Raw genomic sequence first — 17904 nt, 5'->3', positions numbered from 1 at the left:
TGTGGGAAATCTTCTGGCTTCTCCCTCCTCTCTTTTTTGTTCTTTGGTAGATATCCTTTTTCCTTTAAAGTGGCATCTCAAAGAAAGACATCTCAAAGAAAGAGGGAAGTTAAAAAAAAAAAACCCTTTCTTTTTCAATGAGATCAACATCAACCCCTAAAACACGATACAATGTATATTAGAATTCCTTGATCAGCTTTTAACATAAAATAATGAATTATTTGTTTTTCCAATCTTTCAACCATGATAGTAACTTGGCAAGCAAAATGTGTTCTCTTAAGGAAGGATATTTAGCCTATTTACGCACTGCTTGGAATCCATTAATCACGCTTAATATTATAATTAGATATTAACCTTCTCACCATGATATGGGTCATCTGAATTTGAAGATTTTTATTCTATATATATTTTTTTGGTAGGAGATTTTTATTCTTTTAGAATCTTGAAAACATTAATCTTCAATAAAAATAAAAAATTTATTTTTGTGGAGAGAAATTCAGATGATGCAGAAAATGATAGATATGCTAATGGTAGTTTTGAATGACAGAGTTTTGTTTTAAAGTAGCCTTACTTTCAAAACTATGTAGGTTCCGTTGTGCCATTTTGCACCAAGTACAATGATTCAATCATTGGAAATCCACATCACTTGGAGGATCCAATGATTCTAAAGAGTCATGTTAAGCTCTAATTAATACCCTTCAGTTACCATACTTTGATGGTAATGTTCATAACTCTCAGTATACTCATTTAAGTTCTTCAATTTGAGTATCTAAAGCCCCACTCCATGGTGGTGTTTTTGAATCTGATTTGACCTTCGAGGGCAATTCCTGATCGCAAGTGTCGGCCAACACTCACTCTTCTTTTTAATAAACAAGACTCAAGCAAGACAACAAGATTCAACAGTGGTTCATTTGAAGAGGTTAGATTTGAGTACAGAGTCAAAGTTAACAACTTGATATTATCCAATTGCAATAAGGACGAACACTTGTTATTATACAAATTTTCAACTATGTTGACATTCTTTATCATTCATAAGAAACATTTTCGTCCCAAAACTCACACATTAACTCTCCAGAAATTCTTAAAATGGACAATATTATTTAGCAACACTAGTTAGATTTTCTAGTGAATCTAACTAGTGTTTCAATAGGTTCTTAATTAGCAAAATAAATAGTATTTCATCCTTTCAAAAACTCTCTTAGCATGTTGTAAGTTGTTTATGAAACATGCTTCAAGTCAATCAAATTCATTCTTATGGGCTATGTTACTTGTGTACCATGGTGGGTTAAAAGAGATACAAATAAAAGATAATGGATATTCACAACTTGGAATGATATGAACAAAAGAACAATTTAAGTTTCTAGCTAACTAGTTGCAGAACAAGTCTGATCTAAAATGGTACAAAGTTAAATTAAAAGAATGGGATGGGTAGCCTCAGCGTACATATATATAGGTCCCCTTCTCCCAACAAAACCAAACCCCCCAAAAAAAAAAGTTACAAAAGAAGAAAAAAATTTAATGATAATAATAATAAACAGCAACTCTTGTTCTTCTTGACCAATTGCAAGATTAATCATATCCTCTTTCTTCTAAGAAATCTAGCTAATTCTCCAAATTCAGATATTTCAATTGGTGATGATTAGCTATCTACTGCTGTAAAAACCAGATGTCATCTCCATTCCAGAGATTCTCTGATACTTCTGCACCATCTAACCAGACATTATTGTTGCTACTGCTACTGTTCTGTTCCATAGCTTGAAAATCCAATCCATTATTGAAGAACCCAGTTGGGCTGGTTAAACAATCTGCATAGCTGACCTGCACAGATCCTGATTGGAACCCATCACTGCAATTGGTGGCCGGAAAATTGTAGTATTCGTTGGTAAGGTCAGAAACTGGAGAAACTTGAGTTCCAAACAAGTCAGATGAAGCGGCGCCGCTGCTTGAATTCTCCTCTGTGGTGAAACTTGGGTTCATCTGTGCTACAACCCCAAAATCTTCATTTCTTGACGTGGGTAGGATCTGGGCTGTGTGATAATTGGTGTTGTGTTGAGCAGTGATGGTTGAGTTGGCCGAAGCTGCTGCTGCTGCTCTGATTCTCTCAACCAATCTTGGCATCCAAACCAAACGCATGGTGTCTTTGAATCGTTTGCTGTTCACGTCGCATTGGAGTTGTTTTGCGTGTTTCTGAACTCTTGTTCTCCAGTAATTCTTTATCTCGTTATCTGTTCTTCCTGGCAAGTGTTGAGCGATTTTTGACCACCTATAATCAATCAAACCAAGGGCAAGATTAAACTCTGCAATTAATTCAAACTGTTTAACAGAGGAGAAGAGTTTCAAAAGTTTCAAGAGATAAAATTATACCGATTTCCCCAGCGAGAATGAAGCTCCAAGATTAATAGCTGTTCTTCAAGGGTGATGTTTCCACGTCGAACGTCTGGTCGCAGATAGTTTAACCATCTCAATCTGCAGCTTTTCCCAGTTCTTTTTAGACCTGTTTCAATCCATTCACCAATTTCATCAGGATTTTCACAACCCAACAAAGAACAAATACTGAACAGGGTTTTTTGCCATTTTGGTAAAGTTTTCTGAGAACCCACTTGCTCATATTTAATCTACCTTCTTAATTAAACAACCCCTTAATTATCTTGGGTAAACCCAAAAAAGCTGCTTCTTTTGAGAAATATCCAAATCCAAGATAATTAAGAAACAACCCAAGAAAGGATATTTCATTTGATTCTATGGGTCTCTGCAATCTCTTCCCACAAACCCAGTTCTTAAAAGAGAAAGAAGATTAACAACAAAACAAAGAAGCATCTGTGTTAATTACCTGCATATCGAGCAAGGGAGTTCCAGCGACCTTCACCATGATTATTTATGTAATTGTAAAGTATTTGGTCTTCTTCAACAGTCCATGGACCCCTCCTGAGGTCCATTTCTTCATCACTTTGAGTTGCAGAGCTGCAAAGTCTACTACCTTTAACGTCCATTTCTCAAATATATGGAGAGAGAGAGAGAGAGAGAGGGAGAAAGAGGTAGCGATCGAGAGAGATTGATTGAGAGAGCACCACGAGTTTGATTAGAACTTAGAAGAGCTGAAGAGAGAGGAGGAGTGATTGGAACAATTGTTGAAGAGATAGAGAATGAGGTAACGAGCTTTTATAGAGAAAGAGTAGATACAGAAGAGATGTGATTAGTGATTAGATGTAAAATTAATTAAATAGTTAGCATGTGAGAAAACACGCAGCTAAGGAGACTTAATTAAACCACAAGCACAGCACTAAAACTAGATTAATATTAAACTGATAGTTTTTAGTTTGAGTTTTTCTCAAGTTTGACGCTTTGACTTTCCACGTCTCATCAAAACTTTCTTAGAAATTCTGAAAAAGGAAAAAACAGTAAAAATATAGAAGAATATGATTTAACACAAACAGAACAGGAACAGAAACAGGAACAGAAATAGAAGCAGAAGCAGAGTAGAGTTCCGGGGCCCATGGGAGTTAGTTTTTTTTTTTGCTTTTCTTTTTCTGAGTTTGGGAATACTAAGGATGTGATCTTGGAACCAAATTTACTCTCCAAGCACAGAAGGACAGAACAGAAGGGAAAAGAGATGTCAAAGGATTCAGGACCAGGTTTTGGAGCATATATGCCAAGGGTACTTTGCGTCACAACCCATATTGTACCCTGGGCCCACCATCTGGATCCTTAGGGGGGGGGGGGGGGGTTGTATCACTATTATTCCTATTATTCAATAGATGATGTGGTATTGAAACCTTATGCCTATTATTCTGATGCAATATTTTAAACACGTGTGTTTAGTGTGTCATGTTCTTAGTTCTTAAAAAAAAAAAAAAAAACACTTAGTTTTTTTCATGCCGCCCACTTAAATTGGATCAAAATTATGATTTTTCAAGAGAAACCTGTCTCATTTTATCTCCATATACAAAACTGTTTGCTGTGCATTATAGATGGAAATCCTTAAATGATGTCTTTTTTAATTCTTAAGCTGTATCAAATTTGCATTTAAGGGTTTTAAGATTTAGTTTGTCTTCGATCTCCAAATAATGTATCAATTTCAAGTTATATATTAGTAAGTTTTTGTGGAAACACATGGTTTCAAAATGAGAAGGATTGTATATTTGTATAGCATGATACATCGGAGTCAAAAAGAAAATGCAGTTCCCCTCTATGGTCTACAACTTAATGATATCTTCGAGGAAGAAATAGTCTGATCAATAAGATAAGCTTTGCCATATTTTATTCACTATTATGTGAAAAAGCTTAGCTACGAAAAGTACAACACTACAAGAAAAAGGGGAATTGGTGACCTTTTGAACCACCATGAATGGATAAAAACCCGTGAGCCAAAGATGAATCCTCTCCTTGGAGAGACTTTCCTAGTGAGTGCTCAATGAGTTATAGAATTCTATTGCAGGCTTTTAGATTAATTAGAATATTACACGTAATAGAATCCTATAACACATTGAACACTTATTAGAAAATTCTCTCAAGAGGAGGAGCTAAATAGGAAAATTAGTGTATGAAATTATTTGTTTCCTAAATAAGAGTGAAAGAAAAAACAATAATGTATCACTAGTTGGAGACTTGAAGAGAATTCTATAATATTCAAGTCAGATTATTTTGAGAAACTCTATAGTCACTTTTCTTTTTAAAAAATTCTTGATCATCACTCTCTAATTTAGATAATCACAACAATTGCCATACATCCATTAAGATTAATTAGAATATTACACGTAATAGAATCCTATAATTCATTGAACACTTATCGAAAAATTCTCTTAAGAAGAAGAGCTAATTAAATAGGAAAAATTATGTCTTTTGATCATTTAGTATGAAATTATTTGTTTCGTAAATAAGAGTGAAAGAAAAAACAATAATATACCACTTGTTATAAGAGACTTGAACAGAACTCTATCATATTCAAGTCAGAATTTTTTTGAGAAACCCTATAATTAATCACTTTTCATTTTCAAAAATCCATGATCATCACTCACTAACTAGATAACCACAGCAATTGCCATACATCCATTAGGATTTATTAGGAACATAAGTGACCTTCACTTTGTCTTCCACTTCTGTCTTTTCTTAAGAATCCAAGATGACGATGATAGATGATGATGCATGACAAGGCTATGATCGATATATACAGACTGTAATGGTACGTAACATCTTTTGGGTTTTCTTTTAATTGTTTTGTGTTTATCTTCTTGTCATTCATAACATGCTTAATATAAACTATATTAGAAGACCCAATGGTTACCAACACAGATGGGAAAGATATAAAGACTTTAGGCTTAATTAGAAACTAATTAATAGAGACTAGACTTAAGAGATGAGTAGATAAGAAGAACACAATGAGATTGTGGAATCAGCTTCAGCAGTTCATAACATGATTAGTCTTCTTTTAGAATAATTTTCTCAAAAACCCTAATTTATGAATTTTTTTAGCTTGGTTAGAAAGAGCCTTTCCCATTGTTAAATCCATTAGAACCACTTCATTATTGATATTAATGATTCTCATGATGAATGTGCCATTGTACCTCATTGATCCTAAGCCATTTGTTATTAATATATAAATAGCTTTTTATCATTCCACCTTGGATTGGATTATATCTCCAAAAATTGATTCCCTCATCTAAAACTTGAAGGTGGTCCAATTTTTCATCCAAAACTACTATATGGTCCCACTTTTTAGGGTTTAATTTTAATCTTATGGATGAATAATGAATAATTATTCTATCTTATCATTGTATAATTGATAATACCGAGTTTTTTTTAATTTTTTTCCACCACAATCAATCTCTTGTATATGAACTTGGGATTTGGACGGAAATTGGACCACATCATGGTGGATGAAGATATTATTCTAATTATTTTGTTCTTCGCCCACAAATCTTCCAAAAATAACAAGATTAAAAGCAAAAACGAAGCAACGACGATTCTACGAATTTACTTTCTGAGGATTCACTCGATTTAATTGTGACTTTTTTTTCTATTTAAACTTTGGAAAGAGACAAAAGATTAGTTCATAAAGATCTACATATCATTTAAATAGAATGTTAATTATAGGGTTTATACTAACTTTAATTTTTTTTGGTCCTCTTTCTTTTCATTATAAAAACATATATTCAAGAAAAAACTTCCTCACGACACGCACCTAAGTGCAATTTTAATTACATGAATTTTTTAGTATTTACTTTATATATGAATGATACCTCTTTCAAGAACTATTGATACTATTGGTGTGATCTTATGACAAATCAACCTTCCTCAGAATATTGCAGACTTAGAACATATAAAATAATATGACAGAGAGAAAGAGAGAGGTGAAAGCAGTCTAGAAGGAGACTCTGGTTCCTTCATTCTTTAATTACTCCCCAAAAGCAGACTAGAAAGGGAACAATGGAACAAATGGAAACGTGGGCAATTTATGTATAACGTCATTGCTTCCGCTACTCAGACACTTCAGAGGTATTCTGTAATGGTGTATATCTGTATATAGTTTTTTTTCTATAGGGAGAAACTGGGGTAGGTTCCTTCTGTTTTAATCTAAATTTTTTTATTTATAGGTAAAGGTTTGTGCTTCTCTTACACTTTCTTTCTATATGTATGTATTAGGAATAGAATCCATGTTTAAATAGTGACAAAATAACTCATATGCATGATTTCCAATGAGCTTCACATGAATCTCGTCCCTTATTATATGATATAGAAAAATGAAAGAAGAACACGTATGGTTCTCTACTTTTACGGGTTGAAGACCCAGACTTGGTTCTTTGGATCTCTCAGCTAATACTTTAATGGGTATCCAACCAATGAAGTGAGCATCCGTGCAGGACGTGCAACTATGTGTCTGATCGCTGGATGCCCTACCCATGGTAACACGTAACCAATTCGGGTATCACGGAACGCATACCCTACCCGGATGGAGAGGAGTTGGATCTTAGAAGAGAGGAGAAGAGAGGAGAAGAGAGGAGAAGAGAAAAGAAAAGTGGAAAAGGAAAAAAAGAAATTATATATAGAAAAGAAGGAAAGGTAAGGAATGGAATCCATCGATCTTCCATGACAATGATGGGAACTGGTGCAAACTATGGCAAGGGGGGAAGGTTTTTTGATTTCGTCAAAAAGCAGTGCCAGGTTTTCTGGGTCCATAGGCGTCTAAGGTTTTCATGGACGGTGAATTGATAGATATGCACTATAAAGATTCACTACTAATTCTCTCTCTTTTCCTTTCATTCCTTAATTAAATCTGGAATTCTTATTCTCTGCTTGCTTCTTTCTTCTTCCTCTCTCTCTCTATCCATCTATCCATCTATCAGCAACTGAAGCGTGTTTGACCCAAACTTACATTCATTCTCACTTTTTTTCAAACCTTGAGAAACTCTGACCTTTCAATCCCCTAGACATAGAGTCGAGATAGATTAGATAGTAGCTTTTTCTTCTTAACTTAATGTGTATAAACTTTTAATTCTTATACACTAAAAAGTGTATACGTGTGTACACGTATTTCCAGTTTCTTCAATTGCTGCAACTCTGCGAGCATGAGCCTCCATTGGAGACTTGTGTTTTTAATGCCACAGCCGCCAAGCCAAGCTACAAAAGTTGCACCCGTGAGCATCAGAACAAACCAGCATGCGTTTCTATTAAACTATTAAGTATTAAGCTGTTGTTGTTCTTCTTCTTCTTGTGTCAATTCCAACATAATTAAGCACCACCAGCAGCAGCAGATGCGGCTCCTTCCCTTTGATTTGAGTTCATACACAGAAAAGCCAAACGTAATTATGTCGGCCTCTCCTTAAAACCCAATTCTTTGTTTAAATTAAGGAAGTCTGTAGTGGAACCACTAGGCAAGCTTCATGATAAGCTTACTTCTTTAATCACTTCTTGCACTCTAAAATGGTCTCTCTTTTGGACATTTGAGGCCTCTGTAGGACCACCCTTTGTTCCTTCTTCTGTTACAGAAGAAGATTCATTTCTTACTCTGGGTTTCTATCCACTTTGTTTTTGTTATTTGCCATGATTATTGGGTTCTGGGTTTAATTGACATCAGTTCATTAGGTTTTAGCCTAAGATCAGTATTATTAACTTTACATTAGGCTTACAAGATGAACTCGCATCCATATATTTTGGTGGACGACTCAAATAACCCAATTTAGAAAACTTATGATGATAAAATACTGATGAATCGACCTGTTTACTTGATTAAAGTATATAAATATGTACCATATATTTGCCCGTGAAATCATGAGAGATTTGAGATTGTTCACCTCAGGCTTTGATAGATTTTCATCATTTTCTTCTTTTACATAGTTGAAAGTTATTCGTCCTTAAATGCAGGATACCGCGTTAGCGTGTAAATTAGACACCAGTCTTCATTTTATTTTGTTTTTATTTCAATTCATGATTTCTTGGTGTTTCGATCAAGGAATACATTTTTTTGATGGCGTGAGTGGCGGGTGGGAGTCTTAGCATGATAAATCAAGAAAGATTAAATTAAGAGATTGATTAAGATATCCATCACATCAGAATGATCATCTCTATCTACATACATTCTCCATATATAGAGGCTATAGCTAGAGTCTAGTTAACCCATTCAACTGCTAGAACCTTCATCAACTAGCTAGGGTTCCAAGATTTCATTCAAAGTTGGTGAAGAAGGAAGTGACGTGTCTAAGACTGAGGAAAGAAAATCTCAACAGTAAAAATTTGAGATCTTTTTGGCTAACAACCCACAGTTACGTTTGCTTGTAGAAAACCACCCCATGCCAATCGCCATTAAAGTTGGTGTTGCTGTCAAGTATCTGTTTCACTTGGCTTTGTCTCATAGATTTGCAAAGCTGTCCATATATCTTCCCAGATGAACTATTCTGACAGTGAGCTTTCATCTGTAAACAATGACTTTCAGATAAGTATGTAAAAGAAGAGCAGAACGAGGAGGAAGACAAGGGTTTGTGAAATGTGAATTGTGATGATAATGCATGGAATAGTAGCAAAAATAGACCTGAGATTGGAAAGAACACAAACACAGAGAGACTTTTGATGAGTAGCCGCTTAAAGATAGTGAGAAAGACGACAACAAGGACATATGAAAGAAGATCATCATTACAGATGAGACAGATACACATGAAGGAATTGAACTAGCTAGTCCAGATACAATGCATGGTGAGCCCACATTGACCTCTTTACACAGTCTCTTCCTAACTTAAAATTCTAATCTTTTTATCTTGGATTATCCATTAAACTAGCTTAGTGTTGTATACTTGTATGTTTCCTGGTTTTCGTTTTCATTCACATTTGGATTAGGAACCCTAAATCACCCTTTAAGGCTCCTGAAAGTCTGTAACAATCTCATCTCATCTATTAATTGACAGGACTAAGTCAATTTCTGGTCTCAATTGCACTAAAGGGTCTTCATGATTTTCAAAGTCAGAATTCTGGATTATAACATGTGTCAAATTGATGAGACTGGTAATATGACTTGGATGCCAAATGGCATATACTCTTTGGTTTAAAGGTACATTATTCCTTCACTATTTATCTTTCTTGTCAAATAACAATCAAATCAAATCAAATCGCTTTTCCATTTATATTCAGAAAAGTTAGCTTATGATATGTAAATAAAATCTAATTACATGACAAGTAACACTTCACTTTTAATTTTATAAGCTACTTGACCTAGTCAGGATATTAGATATCTGACCTATTATCTGTGGGTTTTGCTTCAAGATTGAGAGCCAATCACTTGAGAACCACCCAATAGTCGCAAGATGGTCCTATGCATTAATTACGCAGGACCGAAGCAATTTACTTTATCTATCATGGCAGAAGTATATGTTTTCTTTCACACGTTTTTATCATTCATTAGATGAGGAATTACAGAAGTTCATATATGATTCATCTTATTAGAATTTAGAGGTAGGTCTCCTCCTAATATGTAATGAAACAGTGTGAAAAGAGTATGGACCAACTCAAGAAATCATCGTATTCTTTTACTCGTGGTTTAAGGGGAAAAAAATCCTATGCTGTGTACATCTCTCCCTGTGGACAACAATGCACTCTTTATACCAAATAAAAGGTTGAGATTAAAAGTTTAAGTTTAAATTTTAAAAAATTCAAAATAGCCTTTTAATTCTTTTGTTTTCTCAGTCTTTTATTTCATATATATGTGCACTGCTGTGCACAACAGATGATGTTTATGCTGCATCATTCAATTAATTTTACATATTAGTGATAGGAATACCGTGTGAATACCGTATTGATTGTATAGAATAAACAAGGAAAATTTTCTATGTTTTAGAGAATACCTACAAAGTATTGTGATACCATTGATACCAAATTTGATATTGTATCACTTTTAGTATCAAGAATACCCATTCCAATATCATTTACTAAAACCATGCTCTTACCTATTTCCACATCATCATCAATTGAAATACAATCTGAGTTACATTCGTCACCTAAAATTCGTTATTCTTATTCTTAAGTTATTTGATTCTTATATCTTACAATTAAGGTATATCCTTTTCTTTTTTTCCCTTTGATGGAAGTTTTGCAAAGTATATTCAAAGTGAGAATGATCAATAAAATGATGCTAAGGTACACCTTATTGGATTTAAGGTAAGAACATTTTTTTTTCCATTGGTTAAACTATAACCAATTGTTCATTTAAACGTATCCACCTAAACATATCTATTGCTTATCCAAGGAAGAAATCTTACCTTCTTTTGAGCAATACTTTTAGCATATATAAATAAAAAATTAAATATAAACCAAAGAGTCAAAAGATGAGTCTCTAATTTCTAATTCAAAATGATTTGGGCAAAGGTTAAGAGTTCAAGAAGAGTGTATTAATATAATATAATAAAAGATTTACCATTCGTGTGCCTTGATTAAGACTCCTAAATCATCATTAGGTTAGGTTAAAACTTAACTCAATAAAATGATTTTTAACCCTTATTAAGTATGGTTTTATGGTCACGAATGGGTAATCAAAATTATTATGTTTCATATCCCTTCGTTATTCTCAATATTTTATCCGATTGTCAAAGAAAATACGACGAACAAAGGAAGAAATTCTCTCTTCAACCCTTATTTTATTTACTATACTTAGATACTCAACACCCCCACACCCTTTAATTACAAGTAGCTAATATACCACTATAAATAAGATAACATAGAGTTGACCAGTCAAAGCATTACTTTGCAAAAAAATTCTATATTTTATTTGGATATAAGTAGTAATCAACTATAGAAAAGGGTCATATTTGAAAATAAAAATCTGCTGAGGTTAGAAGATAAATTATTTTAATGCATATTAATTTATGCAAAAAATAAATAATTGTGGATATATAGCTTCTATTTGCTCTAGGGCCTGAAATTTTTTGACAATGGATACATATTGGACCCCTTATACATACCTACTTTCTAACTACTTCCATTCAATGAGTTTGAAAATTTAGATTCAGATTTGCTTGAATGACGGAAAACAATGCAGTTAACGTACTCATATACGCTTGTTAATAGATGAAATTAATTGATTAGTGATTTGATCACTCTCTAGTCAAAATCTTAAGTATGATTAGTCAAAACTTATTTTTTTTTCTCTTTGATAATGATACTTAAAGCACAAAAACTGTGAACGTCAATCAATTCATGAGCAACTAGTTTTTCTGGAAATCTCTCAAATAGTATAGAAGTGATCAGTTTAGCTATGAATTTATATAAATTTGCAGCTTTGGAACTATGGTCAATGTAGTTTGGAGATTTAGCACTAGCTTTCTCCCTTTGAGACTCAACTCTACAACAGAGGTTGTAACCATTTGATTTCTTTCCACCAAACGTGGGTCAAACACCATTGGGGGATCCAGAAGAAAATCTGGTCATCACTTAGGTGTTTTTCCGAGTCGTTTCAAAAGCAGTACGATATGGGCTATCCGGCAAGGTAATGGTTTTTGGTGCAGTGCCGCCGGTATATACCATTTTCATAGAAACATTGCCATACGGTTTAATACCATATACATATCGGGTTTGTACCGAAACTATACCACAAAAACCATACGGTATGATTTCGGTTTTGGGTGTTGAATTTTTGTACCATAATAATACTGTATCGAATTACCAATACTGTGCCCTTTTGACACCCTTAGGATTCTTTCTATTGAAAAAAACGGGTTCTCTTAGGAAAGGTAATAATTGTTACTGCATTTGCCCACTACCAATGTTATTAAACAGGTTGGGCTCACATATGGGCCCATTTGTGTGGGAAATGGAGTTCTGGGCCTGCAAATATAGTCTAATCAACAAAAATGAAATTTGGGTCGAGGCCCAGCCCAACGACAAAGCTAGGATGGGCTGGGATTGGGCCTGAAATCGACAATACTTTTAATTTTTTTTTTGGTATTATAATAAAAAGAGAAAATTACAGTGACACCCTAAAACAAAGACATTAATGTACTTAACACCCCATTTTATGTTTCATAAACAAAGACACCCCAAAGTTGAACCCGTATTGAAGACATTAGTCCAATCAGTTAGTATTTTATGTTAAGTCAATGTTTGAGTCCTTTAAATCCCAAAATTGCCCATGATTATATATGTATTGGACACGTTAGTCTAGTCTTCTTCGTCTCCATTCGTTATTTAAATACCTTATCTACCATTGAAAGCCAAAACTCTAGCCGTGAGATCTTGTAGTTGAATCGCTCCATTTGATGTTGCAACTGTACTATTTGATTTGTATATTTCTAACTTTGATCATGAAGTTTTTCGATTCACAAAACCCTAATCTTTTTAGCTTTCAAAATCTGAGAGCATTGCTATTGTGTTGAGCAGTTTTTAATGGATTCTCATGGGTTTCAATCACAAAAGTAACGGAAACTCCACTGTTTTTCACATCATCACTCAACCAAATAGATTGAGAATTGTGAGGGAGAAACTTAAAACCAAAGCAATTTTGGGAAACAATTTTTTTTTCTAGAAAAAGAGAGTAGAAAACAATCTATGGTTCAGATTTCGTTGCAACCTAACCTAAATGATTCTTTCAAATTTAGATTTGAGTTCATTTTGATTTGGGTTATTTATTCTACAAATTATTAGGAATTTAGGTTTCAGAAATTAAAGAAGGCAAGAAGAAAAAAAAGGGGACAAAAAGCAGAAAGATGACAGTCACTAAGGACACAGTGGTCTTTTTATCTCTAGTGCTAACATGGTTTAAAATGGGGCTGAGTGTTTATTAAACATAAACTGAGGTGTTAAATATATTAAGTCCTCTGTTTCGGGTGTTATTGCAATTTGCTCTTGATTTTTCTTCCGTTCGATTTCTCTAAACGGTTGACTTCGACATCATTTGAATTCGATCTCGTTCCCGCCTTTTTGTTTGTTTCCCTCCTCTTTTGAAAATCTTAATCGAAAGGTGTATTTTTTTTCACATTTTCACATTTTTGTTCGTTACCCGACGCAGGGGCGCTGCTCTGATCATGTTGCTAGAAGGAAGTGTTTAGTTTCGCCACCGCTGCGTCTGACTGCGGAGACAAAAAGGAGTCTCCGGCGATGCAATGTTCTCTTCTATTCCTGACTAAAATTTAGGGTTTTAAGCCGACCTTGTAGCGAGGAGGAGTTACACAACTTTTTCTCTGCAAGAAATGCTGTAAGTGTCTAAAATGACTATTCACGTTGCTTTTTTAGGATTTAAACACAAGAGGCTGTAAACGATATTGTTATCTTATATGATATGATCCACTTCAGTAGTTCTGTTTGTTCAGATTAGTCTTTTTTTCCTGATCCGATTGATTGTAATTTTCATTTCCTTTTTATCTCTCTGAATTAGGTCGTGTTCTTCCTCGTAGAAGAAGGAAACGCAAGCGGCAAGGAGGTTTGTCTACATTTTCGTTCGTCCGTCTTTATGAAGCATTTTCTTACTGTGCCGTTAATTTCCTCTCTAACTCCGGTGGCTGGGTGATTTAATTGGTTGGCACAAACTCGCTTTTCCATTTTCTTTTCTGTCGAGCATTTGGGTTTCTCGTTGCGCAGATCAAGTTTTCAGTCTATGATAGGCTAGCAACTCTGAAGCGTAAAAGAAACCAAGCGACTCTGCATTATTTTATAGTATCATACATGATTGAGAAATCCACTGGTCTTTCCAGACTACTGTCTTGGATGAGAGTGATACTGTTCAGGTGAAGGTCAAAGGAAGGGCTGTGTTGTAGATGAAATGAGTATAGAAAATCTGATTGTATGTGGACATAAAACCCTAAATTATGACTGATCTTATGGTACACATCAATGAATTAGAAGTACCATGAAATATATGCACATAAATCACTTTCTTAGGTTGTCCACCTTGTCATTACACTTAGTGTTTTGATAAAGCATGGTTCAAGAACTAGGCCACAAACCTTGGTACAAATGAGGTTTTGAGACCATATTTCACACATTTTGCTAGTTTTGTTGGTTATTTTGATAGATTAAGACAATAGACACTCCAACCTAGCTTGTGTATGGAGGAGTATTTCTTGCTAAGTTGACTTTTGCTTTTAGAAATTTGGGTCAGTTAGGGCCTGCATGACAAACACTTCTGTTTCTGCAAAGGGGGAGACGAGTGCAGTACAAAGTCAATGTGAATTTGTATTGGAAAGATGCCAACAATTCTAAAGGGTGAGATTGTTGGGCACATTGATCATGGGTTGTCATTGTTGGCAACTTGTATGAGATGTCTCCGAGTGGGGATGTGGCAGCCTTGGCAGAAACAAAGTGTTTTAGATTGTAGTTCAGTGGTTATGCTTGGATCAATACTGGGGTTTGGTTGGCTTATGGTTCAATAGTTCCCCATATTGATCTATTCTATCTCAAGAAGGTTTGGCCAGCACTAAGATACAGATCTTTTATTGGTACAAGACATGGATCCGAGTTTGAGCTGGCTATGGATTCCTATGCATTGCACTGGTTGAAGCTAAAAGTCCTTAGAAAGCAAGAAATCTATTGTTAATTTCAAATATTATCAAACCAGAATTTATTGAAGTGTTACTGACTTCTGACGATGATATGTTGGTGAAGAAAACAATAGAAAAAGAAAGTGGAAGCTTAGAATGAAAAGGAAAACAAAGAAATTTGAGAAAGAATAGGAGAGAGATGATGGAGGGTTGATACCAGGTCCCAGTAAAGAAAGAAGAAAGAGGCATTAAAAACAGGTTCAGATTTGAAAAAGACAGAGGAGTTTAGATCAAGATAGGAGACTTACCTTTGCGTAGAATCCTACTTGGATTCAGAGAATTTATAAGATGGGGAAGTTGTTTAATTAGGGATTTCCAAATTCCAATTAGAGAGCCATGGGTCTAATTGGTTTTGGACTCGGTTTTTTGACACTTAAAAAAAGGCACCTGTTGGGCAGAATTGAAGTTACCTCTCTCAATTGCATACTGGGCTCACATCCTCTATGATTCCCACCTCCTGTAATTCCCATCTAAGATTGTGACATGTGGCACTTAATTATCCAAATGTCAGAATTAGAACCCAACTTAGAATTGAATCTAATAAATCCCTACATTTTCTCCCAATTTCGTCTCTCCTCTTTTCTTGAGGCTTAATTTTAAGGCGCCTGAATTCAGTATGTTATTTGTCTATGTGAAAAAGGTTGTAGAAGAATGAAGAGAGCAAGTTTAAAGTAAGTCAGTGTGTATACTGTTTGATTATCAAAGATATGGATGAACATAGTCATCTATGAGATTACACAAGTTGAGGTAACTCATATTTCACAAGTTCTCAAATTTTATTTTCTAGGTAGTGTTTAGTTGTGAAAACCTAGATTATGGATATAATTTGGGGAACTTGAATTTTCTGCCATACACTGTAACTTGGCAAGTTAGAGCTTGTTTAGGGGGTTGGGGTTGTAGCGGTTTTCTAAGTTGCATCTCAGATTGAAGTAGGGATTGATGTTCCCGGACTATTGTTACAGTCAAAATGTTGAGGATTGTATTGAATAATATACAAAAACCTGGTAGGGTATTATTCCGTGGACATAGATAGTTTGGTTGAACCACATAAATTTAGTGCATTATGTCTTTGTTTAACTTTCATTGCGAATAGTGGAGTGTTTCAATTACAGAGTGGTGGGTCAAAAGATGCCGATTCTTCCTTTCAACAACCCCATTTTGAGCAGTGGTATCAACACAACTAGTCTGGTGTATTATGTTAGAGTCAGAGAGGTATCGTTAAAATTCACCATCAATATACTCTATGCCATTGTCATTGCGAAGGATCTTTATAGTAGCAATGAACTGAGTCTTAATCATATTATGAAAATCACGAAAACATAAAAATGAAAATAAAAATCTCATTCTTTTGTTTTATAAGATAAATCCATGTAAAACGAGAGTGACAATCAATAAAAGTAACAAAGTATCTATGGCTAGTAATAGACACACGTCGGCAAGGGCCCCACACATTAGTATGAATGAGTCCAAAAGGAATAGATTTTCTATTATAAAGAGAAGGTAAACAAGTAGAACGAGTTTATTTCGCAAAAATGCAAGCTTTACAAAAAAATTCATCCGTTTTACAAGAAGAACTAAATCGGGAAATACTTTCTTAAGAGTTCTTATAGAGAGTGACCTAGCTTACGGTGCCACTGCTGAAGGTCTGATATTACTAAATTGATCTGATTAGGAGATGCAATTACAACAGAAGTAGATCTTTCAATTGGCTCCAACAGATAAAGTCCATTGTATAGTTTACCACGTCCAATCTCCTTCCCCTTTACCAGATCCTGGAAAACACAGTAAGATGAGAGAAATGTCACTTTACAATTTACGTCATGTGTAAGACTACTGATAAAGAGCAAATTAATAGAGAAAGAGGGAACGTGTAAAACTTTAGAGAGAGAAAGTGATGGAGAATGTTGAATGGTCTCTTTTCTAGCAATGGAAGAATATGAGCCATCAACAATTCAAACTTTATTTTTTTTCGAAAATTGGAGCATAATGTAAGAAAAAAGAGGATGAACCTGTCATATGATATGTGGCTCCTGTATGAATGATCCAATAGCATAAACTAAAGAAACATAGTAGCCTATTATAAAAGGTTTACCTGAAGTAGCAAGGTAGGAGTTGGTATGGGTAGTGGAGGAAGCAGTAGTAGATGTTGTACTAGCAGTAAAAGACTGCAGAATACGTCGTAGAGTAGCTAACTCCTCCTGTGAAAAACCATTGTTTGCAGAAGGTGTTGTGGAAACTGTCGCAAAAAGATTAGCTTTCAGTTTCTCCTTTCTTTGTGCTCTTTTTTGCTCAAAATCAACAGGCTTCCCATGGAGCTTCCAACAATTGGCCTCGGTATGATATGGTTTGTGACAGTGCTCACATTTGACAATCTCCTTAGTTGAATCAGATTTAGTGGTAACAGATTGTAAGACTGATTTTTCCACAATAGGAACATGAAGCATGGCTAATCGACGGCATTCCTCACACTGAACAAGGGCATAAGACTGTTCAAGTGTAGGAAAGGGAGAACGACTTAATACTTGCACTTTGATCTGATCATACTCCACATTCAAACCTGTCAAGAAGTCATATACCCGAATCTTATTAACGTGCTTCCTATAAGTAATCACATCATCTGGATTGGTGGGGAAATAATCCCCATAATGATCCAACTCTTGCCAAAAAGATTGCAACTCAGCATAATATTGGGCCACAGTCAGTTCCTTTTGGGTAGTCTTATGAAGTTTCTTTCGTAGCTCATAAATCTGTGCATTCCCCAATTGTCCATATGTTTTAGTAGTCGCCTTCCAGATTTGGGCTGCGGTATCAAGTAATAGGTATCTACAAGAAATATTTGGATTCATGGAATTCAAAAGAAATGACATAATAAGAGAGTCATTCAAGATCCATTTAT

The 17904-nt window shown here is 34.8% G+C and overlaps 1 protein-coding gene across 1 annotated transcript; it reads right to left on the bottom strand.

Annotated features, from left to right (window-relative positions):
- Window positions 1-1266: 1266 nt before the first annotated feature.
- Window positions 1267-3151, bottom strand: LOC149008567 (transcription factor MYB108-like). The gene is made up of 3 exons (XM_089165918.1): window positions 2831-3151; window positions 2365-2494; window positions 1267-2263 (listed from the first exon to the last, which is right to left on the bottom strand). Exons 1-3 carry the CDS (start codon window positions 2988-2990, stop codon window positions 1648-1650), a joined length of 906 nt encoding a protein of 301 aa, XP_089022044.1. The 5' UTR covers window positions 2991-3151; the 3' UTR covers window positions 1267-1647.
- Between the last annotated feature and the right edge of the window lie 14753 nt (window positions 3152-17904).

The sequence above is a fragment of the Hakea prostrata genome, chromosome 8, assembly GCF_041222555.1.
Source record: "Hakea prostrata isolate BN-2017 chromosome 8, UWA_Hpros_2, whole genome shotgun sequence".
NCBI classification, from domain to species: Eukaryota; Viridiplantae; Streptophyta; class Magnoliopsida; order Proteales; family Proteaceae; genus Hakea; species Hakea prostrata.
The sequence above is the reverse complement of the archived record's forward strand: the minus strand, read 5'-3'. Positions and strand labels throughout refer to the sequence as shown.